The sequence below is a fragment of the Lineus longissimus genome, chromosome 7, assembly GCF_910592395.1.
Source record: "Lineus longissimus chromosome 7, tnLinLong1.2, whole genome shotgun sequence".
NCBI lineage: Eukaryota > Metazoa > Nemertea > Pilidiophora > Heteronemertea > Lineidae > Lineus > Lineus longissimus.
In genome coordinates this window covers 7240864-7265981 of record NC_088314.1, presented here as the reverse complement: position 1 = coordinate 7265981, position 25118 = coordinate 7240864, and the positions used below count along the sequence as shown (strand labels likewise).

Here is a 25118-nt window from a genome sequence, read left to right as displayed (position 1 = left end):
GGCTTTGAAAACTTTGTTTATTCTCGTTGGGCAAATTGTGAGTCTAACGGAAATGATGAGGGTAGCGGCGGTTGGATAGAATAGACTGCATGAATTATGGTCACATACGGCATAACGGAAATGATGAGTAGTGTTACCGCGCCGGTGGGATAGAATAGACTGCATGAATTATGGTTAGAGTATACGGTACAAGGGAAATGTGGGGTGTGTGATAAGATAAACTGCAAACTACGCGACTCCTGCTTAGCTGCTCCAAATCGCGGCTCGACATCTCACAAGAATATCTTCCCGGTCATCATAATCAAATTTTTATATAGTAGCAGTTCAAATTGCCAGACTCGACAATTTCCCGTAGAGTTAACGCCACTTTTATTCTGGAGTACAAAATTCACAGGCTTGGGTTGGAAATAACGGCAAGAGGAAATGACGTTATTTCCCCCGATGATATAGATCATGAGATGGAAAGAGTGATTATGCTGCATCCAGAGACAGATACGTCGCCTGTTTTCGACCCCGATAGGGTGGAGTTGAGCACCCCGATTCGCTTCCCTGGGGGCACTCCTCAAGTCGAATCGCCGGGACGACACTATTTATCTGCTGACCGTAGTCCTCAATGTTTCTTTTTACATACGCCGTATGCCAAATAGCACTCAAACACACACTGGAGTGAAATCTGTAGAAAATAACCAATGGAAAACACAAATGCATGATTATAGACCACGGCAAATAACGGAAGAAATCTACGTGGATGTCCACAACTTCGGCTGATTTAGTCTCGAAAGTGTTAACAGTCCACATAGCGAGATTACAAACGAGAAGAAACGTGATCACAGCCCTGCCCGGTTTTTGAGTCATGTGGTCATTCGTTGCCGCGCAACGACGCAGACCGTCCAGAATAAAAACAGTCTGGATCGATGATTGGATGAAGTTGAACAATGCCATGCCGAGGTACATCGCCGGAAGTGTCATGATGCCATTATCAATGTTTTGAACGAGCGCAGTCGCAGACGATATCGAGACGCATGTGCACAGAAGAAAAATACCAATCTGAGCGATGAGCAGCAATTTATCATCGAAAAAGTCTTCGTCTAACAGTCCGACATACGCCAATCTTCTTGTGTAACACATTCCAATAATACATGAAATAATACTAATCGCAAACAAAAATAATTCCGAGGATAAAAAAATTGTCGCAGAGACATCCTTCCGGTTATCCTCTTCGAATACGTAGAAAAGTGCCACGCTCACAAATGTCACAAGTATCATCAAAAGACCAAGAAAGAGACCCCTGTTTGATTTGTGGCATTCGACAGGTTCTGAAAACTGTACTGCATCCTTGTCTGAGTCGTTAGAATCATCCTTTGCGACAGTCTTTCCGACGTTCAGGAATGTCCTGTACGCCACCGCAGCGCCTATGAGGCTGTATTCGATCAGACAGGGAAAGAGGTAGGGAGCGCTTCGATCGGAGAGAGTTTGCGACTGATGGCATTTCAGCATGTCATTTATGTGGTTTACATTACCGGTATCTTGGTCGGAAATGTCCAAGGATAGGTTAGTAGCACTGGAATTCATTCCGACCTGTTCGTATCGCCACAACTTCGCTCCAGCTAAAAGGAGAAGATGAAAGAAACTACCTCCTATTAGAACTGGATGATGAATTGCGACTCTCGTGCTAGAAAAAAGGAATTCATGTACAAAAGCTGCTAAACGCCATTCAAAAAGATATATAGGTCTTACTGTGGAAAAAAGTAACGTTACCTGACGTTAGGATCTGTACTAATAAACCATTTCTGCAATACAAACCCGCGATATCTCTTGGCATGTAAATCATGCCATAGGGATAGTTTACGGGAAAAGGCATCGAGCGGATGTTGCCCTCTGGGCAATGGGATTGGACACATACATATGTAATTTCCCACGGACTGACAGTCACTACCTACTTACTACTCACCGGTCGTGTAATTCATAAAAGCTGCTTGTGTCCCTGAAACCGACTTCGCAGACATCCGTCCAATGTCTTCAGCAGTTTCGTGAGTGGTGGTCGACAACCAGACGGACAGGTTTGCGGCAAGAATATGCATCAGACAGAAACGAACAAAAGCCTTGTGCTTGTGAACGACAACCTGAAATGTGGTAGGCTTATTGGATTCATTTTGTCAGTTTTGGTGTTCATCATCCTGAACGTCAGTGCAAAACCCGGCACAAATGACCGGGCTGCAGGAACGTGTGCGAGAGGAGGTGCATACGCCTGACTATGGAAGTCGAGGGTGGGTGTTCATTTGTCAGACGAGAAGAGTTCCACACGCAACCACAAACTAGGGTGTCCGAGATGTTTTCCCCGGACATTTAATGACATTTTGATATTCTAAACAAGTTCCGTCATACATTCATTTTTCATCTGCGATACATTCTGATGGTTTGTCTACACCTGACGAGACAAGAAGTTTAGGCGTATACTACGAAAATGAGTACCGACTGCCATCATTCTTACCTTGTGATACTTGAAAATAAAGAAGGTCTGCAGGAACACGAAAACAAGATACAATGCTGCATTCAGCAGGAAAAGGATACTTCGACAATTCATCGCATACGGGTTCTCAAATGGTTCGGAGATTCTGAAACCAGACTGGACCATTCCACCCACTCCAAACCCTGCAAATCCGTAAAACGGGACAAATTAGGTTAATTAGTTGGAGAGCAGCAGTAAATAGTTCCTTTTACTTGATGAGGATACCTGTACGATTCAACTTCACCTGTCACCAGCACTTTCTTACAAACGATCCTGAACAATGCGCTTACCCATTGCACCTAGACGCAAGTAGAAATTAACCCCCTCTGCTTCATACGTCACATTGGCCTCTTTTTCTAAGTCTTCCATCTCTTTATCGTGGGCCTGCTTCAATTCCCTCTCGGCCAGAAGCCGCGCCGCGGCAGCCATTTCCGATCTCTGGTCGCTAAAATCACAACCCCCTGACGAGAAAAGAAGCGTCTTATGTAAAACTGTACTGCATCAGAGCTGCTAAACTATTCAGAAATGATGCTGACTGCACTACCTGGGTTGATTCCGAAGCAATCCAAACGAAAACTAAGCTTAAAACCGCCGTCACAACGTCATTGGGTAGGGGACTGGTATTTATCATGATATCACAAGACCAGACTTCAGACGAGAGGTAAGACGTCGTCGAAAGCGGTTGAATGATTGGAATAAACTTTATATTTTTATCACTTACAATCTCTGAAAGAAACGTTTGATTGCCTGTTCTAAAGCAAAGGCCACTCTTTACGGTATTACTATCACATTTCAGTATCTTGACAAGAAGTTAGCCTGACAGGTATTGACCAATCCGAATAGAGCTATCATGCTTGTTCGGCACAGACAGCACGGCCATGATCACATACGGGAGATTTGATTGGTCAATGTCCTACATGATTTCTGCTTGAGGAAAGTGGCGAATTGCTTGATTATTACAAAACAATATTTACCTCGCCTTCGAGTGGCTGATACTGATTGCATTCCGGCAATGACATCCAGTTCAATGTCCTCCAACTTCCCGGATGCTCTCAGCATTCGTCGTTGCATCACGATAAGCAAGAGGAAATATATGTAGGCAATGACGCCCAGACCGTACATGTAGCAGTGGAATACCTGGAAATATGAGGTGTAATTTATGACGCCCAGACCGTACATGTAGCAGTGCAAGAGACTGCGTCATTGGTGTAGGTTGACCCGAGACGGACGTACACATAGAACTGGTATTAGCCTGTGAAATTTAGGAAAATTGCTGACTTTTCATTGAAACATCTGTGCTTTAACATTTTAAATTATATATTTTTGTGATGTTCACACAAATTTGATTGACATTATCGATAGTTCAAGTGATAAAGGGAAAACCGTGCAGATATGATAACCTGTAGAATGTTCTTCTAGTGTACGTGTTCTGAAAGGACGTCTGATAAAGGGAAAACCGTGCAGATATGATAACCTGTAGAATGTTCTTCTAGTGTACGTGTTCTGAAAGGACGTCTGACACATTCGGTATAGTAATGCTATATTGAGGATGCTAACCTCAGTGTAGTACAGGTGGTGGCCTTCTGTCGTCTGGGCCAGTGCGTCACTGATCGGGAAGACTGCTCCAAACACGCAGGTCATCATGCAGTAGATGCCACACATCAGTTGAGTCATAGCAGATCTGAAAAGGTGGATGAATGTACCCTAAAGAGTGTATGCAGATGAGTTGACAGTGACAATGGAATCTGGCCGTGCCCAATTTTGAAAATAACATTCCCCAGTGCTTGGCGACAAAATCCCTTTACTTCCCTAAAGAGGCCGCCTCCCTCGATTTTTAGCACCACATGTGCTAATTTTTTAAGTATCCCAATATTTGATGACCTCCTTTCATAAAAGATCATGATATCAATGTGAACAGCTCCCTTCGGGCATGTATCATCACTGTACGTTTATGCTTGTACAAAACGGATAGTCATTTCAAGAGAATCGACAACTTGCACAACAGCAACTGTATAAAGTGCCACGAGGGTACGAGCAAAGGTTTTTACCTCGCTTTGAACTTGTTCTGTCCCGGCTCGTTTGCCCGGGATGTATGCTTTGTCCCCGCCCTTGCCAGGCCGAGGGTGATGACACTCGGGGCCATTCTCGCGACGTGGTCAGTCGAGCCCTCCCTGAGAATGCGGAATCCTACATGAAAAATGAACTGAATTACTAAGTCACAAAGTATTGTATGATTCGAATATGTGATACAACAAATACGGCATGCGTTGACCCACTACCAAATTCTAACTTCCGACCTTTTTTTTTCGGTTGCCAGTAAAACACATATTTATGATATTAATGATACCGGACATTTTTCCTGGGGACATTGATTTCTATTACACAGATACAATACAAAATAGGCCAGCACAAAAAACGTGGAAAAAAGCACTTGTACAATATTCAGCAGTTTTTGAGGCCTGATTGAAAAAACCTACCTAACGTATTTAACACAAAACCTGGTGTCTTGAAGACACACTGGCAAACCAGTGAATCCACCGAAGATGGGTCAGAACATTTCCGTCAATCATTGTACTATTTCCGTCTCGCAAAAACCCGGAATTTTAAAAAATCATCCAGTGTTTCCTGGTTTGAATCACGAGTGCTTTTCACACGACGCGAAGAAAACAACAAATCGTGGACGTGTAACAGTTAAACTGGGTAGATGATTTATCACCCATCAGGGTACTCGAGGCCGAGCATATAGGCCTACCGTTAAATACGTGGCCTCGATTCTGCAACAGCAGAGGTTAAAAGTGTATCAGTCATGTCAGGCTGAACAAACATGTTTTTATACCGCAGTTTTTTGATAGGATATAATGGGGTCAGCCATTAATTGGGTCAGTCATCATCAATTGGGTCAGTCATGATATATTATAGATTGTTGAGTATGACAACAGTGTTGCAACACTTCCCTAGTTACACTTCTATTCTGTGACTGGTTGCTCTTTTATATGAGCGGAAATTCAAGAGTGCCGTTTACACGGTAACACTATTGAACCAGACCGGACCAGACCAGGTCAGATCGCCGTCATAAATGAAGAAAGTTTAGTAATGACGTCAGTGCATGTACAATGCATGTACATCGAACCATGCAGACCAGACCAGTCAAGATCACATTCGTGCGCGAAGCGAATGCGATGCATGCGTCTCGAATTCCTAGAGATATTTTGATATGACTTCAAGAGAGTGCCAACAAAACTACCACCGAGGCTACACTACACGTGTCACTGACTGTCACTGTAGACAGTATTAAATTGTTACGACACAGAGGTGATGTCAAAATCAGCGCCACCTATGCGGATGTCGATGAGCATGTTGGTATCTGTCTCCGGTGAGGCCAATCACTGTGAGGTGTCTTTCTGATGACAGAATGAGACCGGCGGTAGTGATGATTTTCCGTACAAAGAGACGATCGCTGCAGTATGGAGCTATCCGTTTATCCCCTCGAAAGTTCCATTGGTAGTAAAAGGCCGTAAGTTATTTTCGGCGGGTTTCGAATTTTCACAGTTTGATATTAACGCTAATAATTAAAAAGACCTGCAACTGACATATATTCATGTATAGTAGATGATCCTACCTTCTGGTGGAACATATAGCTTCTCTTCCTGCCCTGACCGCTGTGTAAATGCATGCACCGTAAATCCGTAGAAGTGGCCATAGCCGAGGATAGCTATCGAGTATAAGAACATAAATTAAAAGTCTTATGGGGTGATCCACCTAGCGTCCCAGAAATAAGTCACGTGACGTGAGGTCTTGATGGTAATTGGAAACTTGTTGGGTACTTTGACGCGCCTTCCTGCAAGATCTCGTGATATTTTGGTGGTCGATCTCACCGGTTGACGCCTGGACGAACTCTCAGTTCGTGGACGATTCGGTCACCGAACCCATTTCCCTAATTTGGTCGCTGATTCGTCGTCAAGTGGAGGCCGCATGCACTGAGATTTAGCAGATAAACCACACTCAAACTGTACAATATGATATTGCTTGCTCTATTACTTAGAAATACAATATATGGTGATTTTAGTATTAGAGAGGAGGTTGCGCATCCTACTGACTCGCAATACATCTTCATCTCCAAGGTTGCTACAGTTATCTAGTGATTACATGTTATTATACTTAATCTAATCGGTGGATGTTTATGTTGTGGTGATCTTCAACCTGCATCTTTATAATATTTTCGAGCCCTCAAACGCTGCGAATATAAGAGCTTTCGTCATGTTTGTGTTGGCATTGGGTGTGCATTATGAACTCCCAAACCAAAAAAGACGGCGGAGCAATTTGGAAAAGGTCGCCTATACAGATAATGATAATGTAAACGTTCCTAATGTACATGCAGTTTGCTATAATTTCGCAAGATGATAATGACAAATACAATACATATCCATTATTATTTAGGGAATTTTATACGAAATCCGTTAGGGCCTATACGCATGACCAGACAATGTCCAATATAATTTGTAAAGAGAACCATGTCCGATGTTAAAAAACATATTGAAAACAAACAAGGCGGGGCCGGAACTTGAAATACAGTCCGTTATGTGCATGTATCCGGTTTATGCGAGTGGTATCAGCTAGAGCAGCAACTCGGCCGTCGATAGTTCTATCGAAGTTAGACCAAGTCCGAGTCAGACTCTATATCGCTCTAATCATATTCACCGCCACGCCGCACGGAGCACAGACTTGGGTCCTCAATCCAGGTCGACACCATCAAATCAGATGGTGCTAACTGATACTCATAGTCCTCGGGGAAATGATAGAGCAAGCATTCCTTGTCTCTCCAACGAAATGTTGCTGCCGAGCATACACCTTGATCTCTTTCACAGGAGGCAACGCACCCAGCCTTTGTTTCCACCGCTGTCTTTTTGCGGTATTGGGTGATGTTCGTAAGGGTCATACCAAAAACCGCCTTCAGATGTCTGCATGTTGGTCCTAGAAATGTAAAGGTTAACTGCAGGCATGAAAAATATTATGAGGACGCTGGTAGGAGCGACAAAAAGTACAAGCAATGCTTTCTGATTTTGGGTAAAAATAGTCAACTGATTTGTCACAGGAACTGTATTGTTGCTTTTGCCGTGCCCTTCAATAGTCACCCGCGTGTGCCGTTTTGAGTTGTTCGATCATTATGATGTACTTACCGCTTGTTCTACAGTTCTTGATGGCCTGGCGGGCCGAGTTGAAAAACGAGGCGCCAGGCTCAGAGGTTGTATTGTAATAATAGGTGAAATCGACGCGGTTCCCGCTCTGAATCTCAAATGAAATTCCAGCACACAGCTCGTCTGTACGGCATGAGTACAGTCCGCGTTCAAAGTTATTCTTTAGCCTGCAATCAAGTACAAAAATTAGATGATCGCATGTGTCTCGATCAGTTTTTTTTTTCATTGGGAACTGACATCATTGGTCACTATTTTGGCCGCCAGGTTCGTCGTTTTCTTGATGTACATCGTAAAAAGTGGACCATGTGTAAAGAAAACTATTGTTCTTTTGTAATAAAAGTTTAAGCACGAAATTGAGGAAAATACTAACATCATGTACATGATGTACGAAAGAAAATTCATGCAAAAGTTCAGATATGACTTTATCGTACCTTAGAACTCTATACGCATACTTATCGGAAGGTTTACTGTTGCCCAGGTCGAGGGGGCACAGGATTTGTTCTTTGGGAGGTGGTACGGGACCTAAAGAAGAGAAACGCCAAAATATTTTTAACTTGACCAGTAGTAAATGTGCAACAAGCATGTGTCGGATTACCCATTCGACGTTGCGGAATATACTTAATTCTGCAGTATAATAAAGACTGCAGATAAACAACAGTTCTTCGATCGGATGCACCCTTCCCCTAGGATATTGCTTCGTACATGTAAACAAGGTCAGTGGCACTCTTTTCGCCATTTTTTTTGGTGAAATGTCACCGCTGTCCAAGCACACTATGTTGACTCTTTCCCGTCTCTTTTATGAGCATATCTTTGGGCATCAGTATTTGCTACACGAGTATGCACAACTTGATCACAGCATTAGCCTGGTGCTCTTCGCACTAATCTATACACACGTATGCATTTAGAACGAAAATTAAAGAAATTTATATTGTGTTATATTTGTTACTGATCCTCTGAATGTTAAAAGAGAGTAAACATGCTAAAGGGTATTTTAATTCATGTTTCAGGCTTGTCCACAAATCGTAGTATGCCGTATGGCCAGTTATGAGAGACACAGTACTTACTTTTTATCAAAGGGCACACCTTCATATACGTCGTACAACAGCTATTCCGTGCTAGTCGCGGCATCGCAAATCCTTGTCTGAGATGAAGCAGACATTCGTTCTTATCCTTATTGAAGGTGGCGCTATCGCACATCACGTTCTCGCGGCATTTATCTCCACACAAGCCCTCTGAGCCCATCGATGTGACGTCCATGCCGATCTCACGCAGCGCGGCACTGCCGACCTTTTTCATGCTGCAGGATGCGAGCGCCTCGGGAAGTTCAACTCCGGGAACGATTGCTGTGAATTGAAGAATAAGTTCATATATGCAACGTAAGTTCAGATAAAAAATAATTTTGAAAGATGATTCGGTCATTCCGAGAAAAAAATCATGCTATAACACAGTTATTTTTACTAATTGATAAAAAAAAATTAGCGACGGAAACCACGACTTTATCGATGGATACAGAAATAAGAGTCCATTATGGACTCATAATTAACTGGGACGGTAAAATTACCTTTGACCTTGACCTCGGCTACTGCACTTATGGCACCCAGGATATTAGCCACATCGCAAGTATAATTAGCTGACTCTCGCACGTTCGTCAGCATTAAGACGTTTTCTCCCATCTGGACGTTTTCTTCTGGTGTAAGTTCCTCGTCTGCCCTTCGCCATTTCACATATGGCTTGGGAGAGCCTGCAGCAACGCACGTAAGATTGACCGATCCGCCAGGCAGGACTTCGATACTTTTTGGAAGACTCGTTATGTGAGGTGGTACTCTACGCACTAAAAAAAGACAAATATATATTACTTGTGATTCAGGCTGTTCCGCCGATCCCCCATTTATTTTTAGGGACTTTGCGACCGTTGTTGAAATCTTCCGTTTTTTTGTTTTTTTTTCTCTTCAAACGTGCCATGTTTTTTTAATGAAATTTCCATCAGAAAAAAACCCCTCTCAAATCCCTACTGGGTGAATGGTAAAAGGAAAATGGGGCTAGGATAAAGGAACAATGGAATTTTTTTTCTGTTGTTGGGTTCAAAAATTATATTCAAGAAAAAAGCACATTTTGAGGAAATCCCCCTTTTTGCAGCCGTTTTATTCAGTCTGGCGCCGATATAAAACTAGCCATTTCGTAGAGATTTGGAACGGGAGCGATTGTAGAAGAATAGAAGACCATCGAAACTAATAATGACGTAAAAGGGGTCCGCCAAGTCATGAGCCAGGGGGTTCACATACCTCGAACGTAAAGCGAAGCGGGATATGAATACGTTTCACCCACACTATTTTCCGCCACGCACTCGTAGCGGCCTTCATCAGTGTGATTACTTTTCTCAATCTGCAACGAGCCTTAAAAAAAAGGGGAAATCAAACTCAGGACATTTGGCTCGTAAAGGAACACATTCAAGGCTTATCTTTGTGACAACGGGGAAGCAATTCGATCGGATTTTAAAGGAATACTTCATTAGTTAAATATCATTCACAGATGAACATTATATTATAAATACATGTCCATAAGACTGGGGGCCACGTCGTGACCTAGGGGTCATTATATCGTTACAATGACGTGTCGTCATCGATCATAGCTAATGTACATGCGTTCGATCTTTAAATCTCTATTTTTCAAAGTGAGTGCCTTTAGATTCTTAAGACTGTTTCACTGAGTGGAGATGACGGCTTGATTAACTTCAGCCGTGCTTTCTGTGTCGGCAAATCATAAACCAAAAATCGGAGTGTCGTATTTTCGTGAAGTGTACACAGATCATAGCCTCACTCACCAGAACTAAGAAGGGTCAGCCGAGGGTTACTCAACTCAACCGGTATAAAGTCCTTCAGCCATGTTATGGTCGGGGCTGGATTTCCCGTGGCAGCGCAAGACATTACCGAGGTACGGCCCTTTTCGACAGCACGTAAGCTTGGATTCTGAGTAATTGTAGGAAAGCCACTTGGTACTAATAAAAAGAAAGACAAACCAAGCAGTATGATAAAGGAACCCTTTCGTTTTTATACTTATTTTGTTGGTCAGTATTAAGCAGCAAAACTCTCATGTGAAGTACAATCTTATACTTGTTATGTTGTTTTTTAGCCGTCAGTTTCGCACGAACTACAACATGACTGTATGATTTAAGTAACCGCATAAAGAATAAAATTAATTTTTAGAGTTACGCAATGCTATAAGCATGAAAAAAGGAAATATTACCTACCTCGACCTGGAGGATAGACTTGTAAGTTAGCTGAGACTCGCGCTGGTTCTCCTATTCCACTTTGTGCAACACATGATATCGTCGCATTGTATTTTTCGAATTCCACTTCTACCGGTTCAATTCTTAAGACCGAACCAAAAGGCATGTCAAGTACTTTATATCGACCACGAGTCGGCACTCTTTTACCATTTTTCAACCACTCGATATCCGGGACTGGACTACCAGATGCCTGGCATACAAAACTGACGGCACCTCCATCCTTTACCTTGTGGTCACGTGGAGCCAATGTGATTCTAGCAGCAACAGAAAAAATGCGAATCTTCTCCGTGGTTCTACGTGTATCTAAAATTTAAAAGATCAGAAATGGCCAATGCATGTGACTTTTCATAAAACGTCCCATTTTCAATAAAAAATGACTTCCTGACAAAGTCCACGTAACTTGAAACACCATGCAACATTAACGTTAGGCTACTCAGTTACTTTACTACAGAGTCATCAATTCATCTTTTTCCACACACGCTCCGCCCCGCTTCCTCCTGTTGGCTAAATTTCGAATTTGGCGCCTTTCAATCGACGCCAAAACGCCTAGCGATGGCCAAGCATTAGCTTGAAAGCAGTTAATTTTCTGGAACGGATTTACCTGTTGTTGATGTAGTGTCAGAGACCATCGTCGTCGTCGGTGTTATGGTAGATGTCACAAAAGTTTCACCGGGAGAACTACTGTACTCAATAACCCTGGCAGAACCAGGGACTGTTACGCCGCATATGTAAGACTTTGGGTAGTACCAGTGGCCGTTCGCTCGCCCGATCTGGCCAGATACCGGAGCCTGACCCCAGCTAGATCGACGAAAACCTGTAAAAGTAACATGCTATAAACGTTTTGAATTCTATTTATCAAAGATAGAGAAATGAAAAGACGTGCCACCGAGAAAAGGTTAGCTTTGAAATACGCCAGAAGACACCACTTGCAGAGAACATCAAAGCTAAAAAAATTCCTCAGTACACACCAGGACCTGTTACGAAACGACTACGATTTTTTTACAGAGGAAAGCCTTGTGAATGAACGAGATTGTATCGAGAAGTGATACGTGTTGCTTGTATAGCAGCAAGGTTTCGCAATGCTGAATGTGACTCGATCGCGATGTAATTAGTTTTCGATCGTTGAGGCATTATGTTACCCATTGCGCTTGGAGCATTCTCTGCTCCTTCTTTCGAGGCCCTTGCATTCTCCGCTTCGCCACCAATAAACTCGCAGTGATCATCTCCAATGCCAGCACCATCGGCAATGTGTTTGTACTCTGAGGTAAGATCGTTGGAGAGGAACAACTTGTACCTAAATTGGGAATGTTGAGCCACGTTTCATGATAAATCAGAAAATTCCACCATAACATATTTGTGAAAACCACAATATATTTGTAACCAATGATGAAGCAATTTCTAGTTACTGATGTCTGAATAGTTAATGATTTTCGTTCTCCTGAATCAAGAAGGCTCTGGCAGATTGAATGAATTTGGCAGCTGTAGAAGGATGTCAGTACCGTGTACGAACATGATAGATGTACCATCTTTTTGCCGGAGAGCAGAGTTCCATGTCTACGAACATCCTCTCTTAGTATCCAGCCTTCTTGACCCACTTTGCCCCCTCTTCCCCATCCCGCAGCCTTTTGACGGCCGACTGAATGAAACAGCTATGACAGAAAGCAACCGTATACCTACTTTGTCGGGGAGCAGAGTTCCACTCCCAAGAATCTCCCCTCGGAATAGTTAGTCTTCCTGACGTACTTTGCTCCCCCAGCGCAATCATTCCAGGTCGAAGGTGCCGAGAAGTTGTACCTAACCCAGCAGTTGCCGGAACTCAGGCAGTCACTCACTGAATAGCTTGTTTCAGTTGCGTTAACTACTTGTACTTGCTCTAATAGGAAAGAAAAATCAGTTATAAATAAATGACTTGGTGATAAGAAAATGCAATTTGATACGAACGGCGTAAACCTTTAATACTTGAAATTAGTACAAAAAAATCTTAGCGACGGAAAGCTCTTTCATCCCTTTGGCTAAATTTCGAATTTGGCGCCTTTCATTCGTCGCCAAAAAATCATAGCATTAGCCAAGCTACAAATAATTATTTTCTGGAAATGATTTACCTGTTGCTGATGTAGTATCACTAGAGACTACCGTTGTTGTAGGTGTTATGGTAGATGTCACAAAAGTTTCACCGGGAGAACTACTGTACTCAATAACCCTGTCTGAACCAGGGACTGTAACGCCGCATGTGTAAGACTTTGGGTAGTACCAGTGGCCGTTCGCTCGCCCGATCTTGCCATATTTCAGAGCAAAACCCCAGCTAGATCGGCGAAAACCTTTAAAAGTAACATGCTAATAAATGTTTTTATTCTATTCATTAAAGGTAGAGAATTGAAAAGACGTGCCACCGAGAAAATGTTAGCTTTAAAATACGCCAGAAGATACCACTTGCAGAGAACCCAGATCAAAGCTAAAAAAAACTCAGTACGCAGCAGGACCTGTTAAAAAACGACTACGAACTCTTATTTACAGAGGAAAACATTGTGAACGAACGGGATTGTATCGAGAAGTGATAAGTGTTGCTTGTATAGCAGCAAGGTATCGCAATGCTGAACTTGACTCGATCGCGATGTAATTAGTTTTCGATCGTGGAGGAATTTTGTTACCCATTGCGCTTGGAGCATATTCTGCTCCTTCTTTCGAGGCCCTTGCATTCTCCGCTTCGCCACCCATAAACTCGCAGTGATCATCTCCAATGCCGGCACCATCGGCAATGTGTTTGTACTCTGAGGTCAGATCGTTGGAGAGGAATAACTTGTACCTAAATTGGGAATGTTGAGCCACGTCTCTTTAATAAATCAGGAAATTCCACCATAACATATTTGTGAAAACGACAATATATTTGTAACCAATGATTAAGCAATTTCTAGTTAATTATGTCTGAATAGTTAATGATTTTCGTTCTCCTGAATCAAGAAGGTTCTTGCATATTGAATGCATTTGGCAGCTGTAGAAGGATGTCAGCACCTTGTACGAACATGATACATGTACCTTCTTTTTGCCGGAGAGCAGAGTTCCATGTCTACGAACATCCTCTCTTAGTATCCAGCCTTCTTGACCCACTTTGCCCCCTCTTCCCCATCCCGCAGCCTTTTGACGGCCGACTGAATGAAACAGCTATGACAGAAAGCAACCGTATACCTACTTTGTCGGGGAGCAGAGTTCCACTCCCAAGAATCTCCCCTCGGAATAGTTAGTCTTCCTGACGTACTTTGCTCCCCCAGCGCAATCATTCCAGGTCGAAGGTGCCGAGAAGTTGTACCTAACCCAGCAGTTGCCGGAACTCAGGCAGTCACTCACTGAATAGCTTGTTTCAGTAGCGTTAACTACTTGTAATTGCTCTAATACGAAAGAAAAATCAGTTATAAATAAATGACTTGGTGATAAGAAAATGCAATTTGATACGAACTGCGTAAACCTTTAATACTTGAAATTAATACGAAAAAAACCTTAGCGACGGAAAGCCCCTTCCTCCCGTTGGCTAAATTTCGAATTTGGCGCCTTTTATTCGTCGCCAAAAACTCCTAGCATTAGCCAAGCTACAAATAATTATTTTCTGGAAATGATTTACCTGTTGTTGATGTAGTATCACTAGAGACTACCGTTGTTGTAGGTGTTATGGTAGATGTCACAAAAGTTTCACCGGGAGAACTACTGTACTCAATAACCCTGTCTGAACCAGGGACTGTTACGCCGCATGTGTAAGACTTTGGGTAGTACCAGTGGCCGTTCGCTCGCCCGATCTTGCCATATATCAGAGCCCGACCCCAGCTAGATCGATGAAAACCTGTAAAAGTAACATGCTAATACATGTTTTTAATTCTATTTATTAAAGGTAGAGAATTGAAAAGACGTGCCACCGAGAAAATGTTAGCTTTAAAATACGCCAGAAGATACCACTTGCAGAGAACCCAGCTCAAAGCTAAAAAAAAACAGTACGCAGCAGGACCTGTTAGAAAACGACTACGAACTCTTATTTACAGAGGAAAACATTGTGAACGAACGAGATTGTATCGAGAAGTGATAAGTGTTGCTTGTATAGCAGCAAGGTATCGCAATGCTGAACTTGACTCGATCGCGATGTAATTAGTTTTCGATCGTTGAGGAATTCTGTTACCCATTGCGCTTGGAGCATATTCTGCTCCTTCTTTCGAGGCCCTTGCATTCTCCGCTTCGCCACCAATAAACTCGCAGTGATCATCTCCAATGCCGGCACCATCGGCAATGTGTTTGTACTCTGAGGTCAGATCGTTGGAGAGGAACAACTTGTACCTAAATTGGGAATGTTGAGCCACGTCTCTTTAATAAATCAGGAAATTCCACCATAACATATTTGTAAAAACCACAATATATTTGTAACCAATGATTAAGCAATTTCTAGTTAATTATGTCTGAATAGTTAATGATTTTCGTTCTCCTGAATCAAGAAGGTTCTTGCATATTGAATGCATTTGGCAGCTGTAGAAGGATGTCAGCACCTTGTACGAACATGATACATGGACCTTCTTTTTGCCGGAAAGCAGAGTTCCATGTCTACGAACATCCTCTCTTAGTATCCAGCCTTCTTGACCCACTTTGCCCCCTCTTCCCCATCCCGCAGCCTTATGACGGCCGACTGAATGAAACAGCTATGACAGAAAGCAACCGTATACCTACTTTGTCGGGGAGCAGAGTTCCACTCCCAAGAATCTCCCCTCGGAATAGTTAGTCTTCCTGACGTACTTTGCTCCCCCAGCGCAATCATTCCAGGTCGAAGGTGCCGAGAAGTTGTACCTAACCCAGCAGTTGCCGGAACTCAGGCAGTCACTCACTGAATAGCTTGTTTCAGTAGTAGCGTTAACTACTTGTAATTGCTCTAATAGGAAAGAAAAATCAGTTATAAATAAATGACTTGGTGATAAGAAAATGCAATTTGATACGAACTGCGTAAACCTTTAATACTTGAAATTAATACGAAAAAAACCTTAGCGACGGAAAGCCCCTTCATCCCGTTGGCTAAATTTCGAATTTGGCGCCTTTTATTCGTCGCCAAAAACTCCTAGCATTAGCCAAGCTACAAATAATTATTTTCTGGAAATGATTTACCTGTTGTTGATGTAGTATCACTAGAGACTACCGTTGTTGTAGGTGTTATGGTAGATGTCACAAAAGTTTCACCGGGAGAACTACTGTACTCAATAACCCTGTCTGAACCAGGGACTGTTACGCCGCATGTGTAAGACTTTGGGTAGTACCAGTGGCCGTTCGCTCGCCCGATCTTGCCATATATCAGAGCCCGACCCCAGCTAGATCGATGAAAACCTGTAAAAGTAACATGCTAATACATGTTTTTAATTCAATTTATTAAAGGTAGAGAATTGAAAAGACGTGCCACCGAGAAAATGTTAGCTTTAAAATACGCCAGAAGATACCACTTGCAGAGAACCCAGCTCAAAGCTAAAAAAACTCAGTACGCAGCAGGACCTGTTAGAAAACGACTACGAACTCTTATTTACAGAGGAAAACATTGTGAACGAACGAGATTGTATCGAGAAGTGATAAGTGTTGCTTGTATAGCAGCAAGGTATCGCAATGCTGAACTTGACTCGATCGCGATGTAATTAGTTTTCGATCGTGGAGGAATTTTGTTACCCATTGCGCTTGGAGCATATTCTGCTCCTTCTTTCGAGGCCCTTGCATTCTCCGCTTCGCCACCCATAAACTCGCAGTGATCATCTCCAATGCCGGCACCATCGGCAATGTGTTTGTACTCTGAGGTAAGATCGTTGGAGAGGAACAACTTGTACCTAAATTGGGAATGTTGAGCCACGTCTCTTTAATAAATCAGGAAATTCCACCATAACATATTTGTGAAAACGACAATATATTTGTAACCAATGATTAAGCAATTTCTAGTTAATTATGTCTGAATAGTTAATGATTTTCGTTCTCCTGAATCAAGAAGGTTCTTGCATATTGAATGCATTTGGCAGCTGTAGAAGGATGTCAGCACCTTGTACGAACATGATACATGTACCTTCTTTTTGCCGGAGAGCAGAGTTCCATGTCTACGAACATCCTCTCTTAGTATCCAGCCTTCTTGACCCACTTTGCCCCCTCTTCCCCATCCCGCAGCCTTTTGACGGCCGACTGAATGAAACAGCTATGACAGAAAGCAACCGTATACCTACTTTGTCGGGGAGCAGAGTTCCACTCCCAAGAATCTCCCCTCGGAATAGTTAGTCTTCCTGACGTACTTTGCTCCCCCAGCGCAATCATTCCAGGTCGAAGGTGCCGAGAAGTTGTACCTAACCCAGCAGTTGCCGGAACTCAGGCAGTCACTCACTGAATAGCTTGTTTCAGTAGTAGCGTTAACTACTTGTAATTGCTCTAATAGGAAAGAAAAATCAGTTATAAATAAATGACTTGGTGATAAGAAAATGCAATTTGATACGAACTGCGTAAACCTTTAATACTTAAAATTAATACGAAAAAAACCTTAGCGACGGAAAGCCCCTTCCTCCCGTTGGCTAAATTTCGAATTTGGCGCCTTTCATTCGTCGCCAAAAAATCCTAGCATTAGCCAAGCTACAAATAACTATTTTCTGGAAATGATTTACCTGTTGTTGATGTAGTATCACTAGAGACCACCGTTGTTGTAGGTGTTATGGTAGATGTCACAAAAGTTTCACCGGGAGAACTACTGTACTCAATAACCCTGGCAGAACCAGGGACTGTTACGCCGCATGTGTAAGACTTTGGGTAGTACCGGTGGCCGTTCGCTCGCCCGATCTTGCCATATATCAGAGCCCGACCCCGGTTAGATCGATAAAAACCTTTAAAAGCAACATGCTAATACATGTTTTTATTTCTATTCATTAAAGGTAGGGAATTGAAAAGACGTGCCACCGAGAAAATGTTAGCTTTAAAATACGCCAGAAGATACCACTTGCAGAGAACCCAGCTCAAAGCTAAAAAAACTCAGTACGCAGCAGGACCTGTTAGAAAACGACTACGAACTCTTATTTACAGAGGAAAGCCTTGTGAACGTACGACATTGTATTGAGAAGTGATAAGTGTTGCTTGTATAGCAGCAAGGTATTGCAATGCTGAATTTGACTCGAACGCGATGTAATTAGTTTTCGATCGTTGAGGAATTATGTTACCCATTGCGCTTGGAGCATTCTCTGCTCCTTCTTTCGAGGCTCTTGCATTATTCCATTCGCCACCCATAAACTCGCAGTGATCACTTCCAATGCCGGAACCATCGGCAATGTGTTTGTACTCTGAGGTAAGATCGTTGGAGAGGAACAACTTGTACCTAAATTGGGAATGTTGAGTCACATCTCAGTATAAATCAGAAAATTCAACCATAATATATTTGTAAAAACGATAATATATTTGTAACTAATGATTAAGCAATTTCTAGTTACTGATGTCTGAATAGTTAATGATTTTCGTTCTCCTGAATGAAGAAGGTTCTTGCATATTGAATGCATTTTGCAGCTGTAGAAGGATGTCAGTAAACTGTACGAACATGATACATGTTCCTTCTTTTTGCCGGAGAGCAGAGTTCCATGTCTACGAACATCCTCTCTTAGTATCCAGCCTTCTTGACCCACTTTGCCCCCTCTTCCCCATCCCGCAGCCTTTTGACGGCCGACTGAATGAAACAGCTATGACAGAAAGCAACCGTATACCTACTTTGTCGGGGAGCAGAGTTCCACTCCCAAGAATCTCCCCTCGGAATAGTTAGTCTTCCTGACGTACTTTGCTCCCCCAGCGCAATCATTCCAGGTCGAAGGTGCCGAGAAGTTGTACCTAACCCAGCAGTTGCCGGAACTCAGGCAGTCACTCACTGAATAGCTTGTTTCAGTTGCGTTAACTACTTGTAATTGCTCTAATAGGAAAGAAAAATCAGTTATAAATAAATGACTTGGTGATAAGAAAATGCAATTTGATACGAACTGCGTAAACCTTTAATACTTAAAATTAATACGAAAAAAACCTTAGCGACGGAAAGCCCCTTCCTCCCGTTGGCTAAATTTCGAATTTGGCGCCTTTCATTCGTCGCCAAAAAATCCTAGCATTAGCCAAGCTACAAATAATTATTTTCTTGAAATGATTTACCTGTTGTTGATGTAGTATCAGTAGAGACCACCGTTGTTGTAGGTGTTATGGTAGATGTCGCAAAAGTTTCACCGGGAGAACTACTGTACTCAATAACCCTGTCTGAACCAGGGACTGTTACGCCGCATGTGTAAGACTTTGGGTAGTAGTAGAAGCCGTTCGCTCGACCGATCTTGCCATATATCAGAGCCCCACCCCATTTATGTCGACGAAAACCTTCAAAAGTAACATGGTAATACATGTTTTTAATTCTATTCATTAAAGGAAGAGAATTGAAAAGACGTGCCACCGAGAAAATGTTAGCTTTAAAATACGCCAGAAGATACCACTTGCAGAGAACCCAGCTTAAAGCTAAAAAACTCAGTACGCAGCAGGACCTGTTAAAAAACGACTACGAACTCTTATTTACAGAGGAAAACATTGTGAACGAACGAGATTGTATCGAGAAGTGATAAGTGTTGCTTGTATAGCAGCAAGGTATTGCAATGCTGAATTTGACTCGATCGTGATGTAATTAGTTTTCGATCGTTGAGGAATTATGTTACCCATTGCGCTTGGAGCATATTTTGCTCCTTCTTTCGAGGCCCTTGCATTCTCCGCTTCGCCACCAATAAACTCGCAGTGATCCTCTCCAATGCCGTCACCATCGGCAATGTGTTTGTACTCTGAGGTAAGATCGTTGGAGAGGAACAACTTGTACCTAAATTGGGAATGTTGAGCCACGTCTCAGGATAAATCAGAAAATTCCACCATAACATATTTGTGAAAACCACAATATATTTGTAGCCAATGATTAAGCAATTTCTAGTTACTGATGTCTGAATAGTTAATGATTTTCGTTCTCCTGAATCAAGAAGGCTCTGGCAGATTGAATGATTTTGGCAGCTGTAGAAGGATGTCAGTACCGTGTACGAACATGATACATGTACCTTCTTTCTGCCGGAGAGCAGAGTTCCTTGTCTACGAACATCCTCTCTTAGTATCCAGCCTTCTTGACCCACTTTGCCCCCTCTTCCCCATCCCGCAGCCTTTTGACGGCCGACTGAATGAAACAGCTATGACAGAAAGCAACCGTATACCTACTTTGTCGGAGAGCAGAGTTCCACTCCCAAGAACCTCCCCTCGGAATAGTTAGTCTTCCTGACGTACTTTGCTCCCCCAGCGCAATCATTCCAGGTCGAAGGTGCCGAGAAGTTGTACCTAACCCAGCAGTTGCCGGAACTCAGGCAGTCACTCACTGAATAGCTTGTTTCAGTAGCGTTAACTACTTGTAATTGCTCTGATACGAAAGAAAAATCAGTTATAATTAATTGACTTGGTGATAAGAAAATGCAATTTGATACGAACTGCGTAAACCTTTAATACTTGAAATTAATACGAAAAAAACCTTAGCGACGGAAAGCCCCTTCCTCCCGTTGGCTAAATTTTGAATTTGGCGACTTTCATTCGTCGCCAAAAACTCCTAGCATTAGCCAAGCTACAAATAATTATTTTCTGGAAAGGATTTACCTGTTGTTGATGTAGTATCAGTAGAGACTACCGTTGTTGTAGGTGTTATGGTAGATGTCACAAAAGTTTCACCGGGAGAACTACTGTACTCAATAACCCTGTCTGAACCAGGGACTGTTACGCCGCATGTGTAAGACTTTGGGTAGTAGTAGAAGCCGTTCGCTCGACCGATCTTGCCATATATCAGAGCCCCACCCCATTTGTGTCGACGAAAACCTTCAAAAGTAACATGGTAATACATGTTTTTAATTCTATTCATTTAAGGAAGAGAATTGAAAAGACGTGCCACCGAGAAAATGGTAGCTTTAAAATACGCCAGAAGATACCACTTGCAGAGAACCCAGCTTAAAGCTAAAAAACTCAGTACGCAGCAGGACCTGTTAAAAAACGACTACGAACTCTTATTTACAGAGGAAAACATTGTGAACGAACGAGATTGTATCGAGAAGTGATAAGTGTTGCTTGTATAGCAGCAAGGTATTGCAATGCTGAATTTGACTCGATCGTGATGTAATTAGTTTTCGATCGTTGAGGAATTATGTTACCCATTGCGCTTGGAGCATATTTTGCTCCTTCTTTCGAGGCCCTTGCATTCTCCGCTTCGCCACCAATAAACTCGCAGTGATCCTCTCCAATGCCGTCACCATCGGCAATGTGTTTGTACTCTGAGGTAAGATCGTTGGAGAGGAACAACTTGTACCTAAATTGGGAATGTTGAGCCACGTCTCAGGATAAATCAGAAAATTCCACCATAACATATTTGTGAAAACCACAATATATTTGTAGCCAATGATTAAGCAATTTCTAGTTACTGATGTCTGAATAGTTAATGATTTTCGTTCTCCTGAATCAAGAAGGCTCTGGCAGATTGAATGATTTTGGCAGCTGTAGAAGGATGTCAGTACCGTGTACGAACATGATACATGTACCTTCTTTCTGCCGGAGAGCAGAGTTCCTTGTCTACGAACATCCTCTCTTAGTATCCAGCCTTCTTGACCCACTTTGCCCCCTCTTCCCCATCCCGCAGCCTTTTGACGGCCGACTGAATGAAACAGCTATGACAGAAAGCAACCGTATACCTACTTTGTCGGAGAGCAGAGTTCCACTCCCAAGAACCTCCCCTCGGAATAGTTAGTCTTCCTGACGTACTTTGCTCCCCCAGCGCAATCATTCCAGGTCGAAGGTGCCGAGAAGTTGTACCTAACCCAGCAGTTGCCGGAACTCAGGCAGTCACTCACTGAATAGCTTGTTTCAGTAGCGTTAACTACTTGTAATTGCTCTGATACGAAAGAAAAATCAGTTATAATTAATTGACTTGATGATAAGAAAATGCAATTTGATACGAACTGCGTAAACCTTTAATACTTGAAATTAATACGAAAAAAACCTTAGCGACGGAAAGCCCCTTCCTCCCGTTGGCTAAATTTTGAATTTGGCGACTTTCATTCGTCGCCAAAAACTCCTAGCATTAGCCAAGCTACATGTAATTATTTTCTGGAAAGGATTTACCTGTTGTTGATGTAGTATCACTAGAGACTACCGTTGTTGTAGGTGTTATGGTAGATGTCACAAAAGTTTCACCGGGAGAACTACTGTACTCAATAACCCTGGCAGAACCAGGGACTGTTACGCCGCATGTGTAAGACTTTGGGTAGTACCAGAAGCCGTTCGCTCGCCCGATCTTGCCATATCCTACAAGGTCACCCCAGTGTGATCGACGAAAACCTGCAAAAGGAACACGCCAATGCCTGTATTGAATGTAGAGAATTGAAAAGACACTGCCGCCGCGTTAATGTTAGCTTTAAAATACGCCAGAAGACACCATTTGCAGAGAACCCAGATCAAAGCTTTAAAAAGAACTCAGTATGTAGCACGACCTGCAACGAAACTAGTACGAATTCTTATTAACAGAGCAAAGCCTGGTGAACGAACGAGATTGTGTCGAGAAGCGATGAGTGTTGTATGTATAGCAGCAATGGCTTGCAGGCGATGTAATTAGTTTTCGATTCTTTAGGCATTTTGTTTACCTATTGCTTTTGGAGCATGTGCTGTTCCTTCTCTCGAGGCTCTTGAATCATCCCTTTCGCCACCCATAAACTCGCAGTGATCATCTCCAAAGCCGGAACCATCGGCAATGTGTTTGTACTCTGAGGTAAGATCGTTGGAGAGGAACAACTTGTACCTAAATTTGGAATGTTGAGCCACGTATCACGATCAATCAGAAAATTCAACGAACTATGTTCACATCATATGTTGAGAAACCATAATATATTTGTAACCAATGATTAAGAAGTTTTTAGTTGCTGATGTCTGAATAGTTAACGATTTTGGTTCTCCTGAATTAAGAAGGCTCTTGCAGATTGAATGAATTTGGCAGCTGTAGTAGAATTTCAGTACCGTGTACGAACATGATAGATGTACCTAGCTTTTTCCCGGACAGCAGAGTTCCGTGTCTACGAGCATCCTCTCTTAGTATCCAGCATTCGTGATCCACTTTGCCCCGTCTTCCCCATCCCGCTACCTTTTGACGGCAGACTGAATAAAACAGCTATGAGAGAAAGCATTCAGTTCAGAACCGTATACCTACTTTGTCGGGGAGCAGAGTTCCACTCCCAAGAACCTCCCCCCGGAATAGCTAGTCTTCTTGACGTACTTTGCTCCCCCAGCGCAATCATTCCAGGTCGAAGGTGCCGAGAAGTTGTACCTAACCCAGCAGTTGCCGGAACTCAGGCAGTCACTCACTGAATAGATTGTTTCAGTAGCGTTAACTACTTGAACTTCATCTAATAGGAAAGAAATATGAGTTAAAGATAATTAACATGGCTACAAGAAAATGCGATTTGATACGAACGGCCTACACCTTTAATACTTGAAATAAATACGAAAAAAACCCATAGCGACGAAAACCACGCTCTAGATAAAAAAATAAGAGTCACTTTTTGGACTATTGATAATCAACTTGGACGGAAAGTGCGATATCACATTCATTACCTTTGAGAATATGGTAGTCATATTTAAAAAGGAAGTGACTACTTGGCAAGCCCGGCTTACCAAACAGCGACTTTTTCTTGTCCTGAATGGAGAGCCGAACTCATTGATATTAAAGTAAAGTCTCCAGCTCGCCAAACAGGGCAAATTTTTTGCCTGTTTGGCAAGCCCGGCTGGCCGAACAGGGTGGCTTTTTAGTGCTGTTTGGCAAGCGGCTCTTCAAACAGGACAAAAAAAGATGCCTGTTCGGCGAGCGGCTTGCCAAATAGACCCGGCCATTTAAAAATCGTATATTCATCAGGAATTTCGCTTGCAATGTCTCACACTGGAGAGATCTCATGTGTGCAAGGGCCTTTAGACTGACTGGAGGTACTGAAGGAAACGACGGCAAATCCATCGTTACCAAGGCCGAAGGTGGAATCCACACTACATCCTAACCTGTCTACTTCTTCTCCTTCTTCAGCTTTCGCTTTGCACTTGTAGGCGATTAGCCTCCAGAAAGCATTCCTCCTCCGTTCAAGGCGGGATGAACGTTTTATACGTGCCATTACGGTTTTAGGCGCCAATTGGGTTTATTGGCCTCGTGACTCCGACTTTGGCCAGAGGTAGAGTACTCCACGCAAGCTACTCATGTTTTTCACTTGGTGAGGACTTTTGCTTGCACTAACATAGACACCAGATACAAGCAACCTCGGTTATACGTCTCATTCGAAGGACTGATCCTTACCTGTCTTTGTATAGAAGTGGTAATTGGTCGAAGCCTCCCATGTCAACCGCGGACACGCACTATTCTTTAGCCAACAGTAATTTCCTGCGTACCACCTGCTGTTGTACAAGAAGGACTTGCAGTTTTCCAAGGCGTTACACTCTCTCGCACACTCCGCTACCGTTGTCTTAGTGATCTTCGTGATGTCGCTGCCAACGCAGTCTCCGATACGATGCGTGTAACCGTCGACCCGGAGTTCCGATGGTAACAGATCTTTAACAGAAATCAGGGCATAAAAGAATTTTGTCACACTGAAATCGTCTAGAACCAAAGTTGCCAAAATTTCAAACGACGGATATTCCTCCATACTCAGTGAATTCGGCATAATATGTGAATTCAATTGCTAGGTGAGGTGCCGCGGCGATCTTCGGACATGATCAGAAAGAGTTACCAATAGATCGAAAAACTACTGACAACAACACTGACGTTGGGAGAAATATGTTCAACCTCGCAATATATACTACACAAAACCTTGTCATAGCATCTACTTACCATCACCGGCGACAAACGGCGTCAATAAGCAGCAACCGAAAAGAAAAATGAAAACCTCCATTTAAGTTTCTGAAGGTCTTATTTCGCTAAGCTAAGTATTTGGTCAGACTCTCCTCACCAAGTCCCAGTGGAGAGAGAGACAAACTGCCTATCTATTGGTTCTATTTTGGTCTATTTACGGCTATAGTCCATTCGCAAATATTATGTACGCGTTGTTTGGAA

General features: G+C 42.7%; 2 protein-coding genes across 3 annotated transcripts; both read right to left on the bottom strand.

Annotated features, from left to right (window-relative positions):
* Positions 1-6: 6 nt before the first annotated feature.
* Positions 7-5276, bottom strand: LOC135490845 (proton channel OtopLc-like). Its single transcript, XM_064776397.1, has 8 exons — positions 4987-5276; positions 4558-4696; positions 4067-4190; positions 3484-3646; positions 2800-2970; positions 2492-2652; positions 1952-2123; positions 7-1607 (listed from the first exon to the last, which is right to left on the bottom strand). The coding sequence occupies exons 2-8, from the start codon at positions 4650-4652 to the stop codon at positions 472-474; spliced, it is 2022 nt and encodes a 673-aa protein (XP_064632467.1). The 5' UTR covers positions 4653-4696; positions 4987-5276; the 3' UTR covers positions 7-471.
* Positions 5277-6526: 1250 nt separating this feature from the next.
* On the bottom strand, positions 6527-25024 carry LOC135490709 (uncharacterized). Of its 2 annotated transcripts, XM_064776092.1 has the most exons (34): positions 24897-25024; positions 24366-24617; positions 23238-23433; positions 22678-22832; positions 22160-22375; positions 21734-21929; positions 21196-21350; positions 20651-20866; positions 20225-20420; positions 19687-19841; positions 19142-19357; positions 18716-18911; positions 18178-18332; positions 17632-17847; positions 17203-17401; positions 16664-16818; positions 16118-16333; positions 15689-15887; positions 15150-15304; positions 14604-14819; positions 14178-14373; positions 13639-13793; positions 13093-13308; positions 12668-12863; positions 12130-12284; positions 11592-11804; positions 10952-11293; positions 10526-10699; positions 9987-10097; positions 9266-9535; positions 8769-9047; positions 8136-8226; positions 7687-7871; positions 6527-7480 (listed from the first exon to the last, which is right to left on the bottom strand). In XM_064776092.1, the coding sequence occupies exons 1-34, from the start codon at positions 24955-24957 to the stop codon at positions 7194-7196; spliced, it is 6591 nt and encodes a 2196-aa protein (XP_064632162.1). In that variant the 5' UTR covers positions 24958-25024; the 3' UTR covers positions 6527-7193. The 2 variants fall into 2 exon arrangements, with proteins under 2 accessions (XP_064632162.1, XP_064632163.1); XM_064776093.1 differs by lacking the exons at positions 14604-14819; positions 15150-15304; positions 15689-15887; ... (1 more) ...; positions 16664-16818; positions 17203-17401.
* Between the last annotated feature and the right edge of the window lie 94 nt (positions 25025-25118).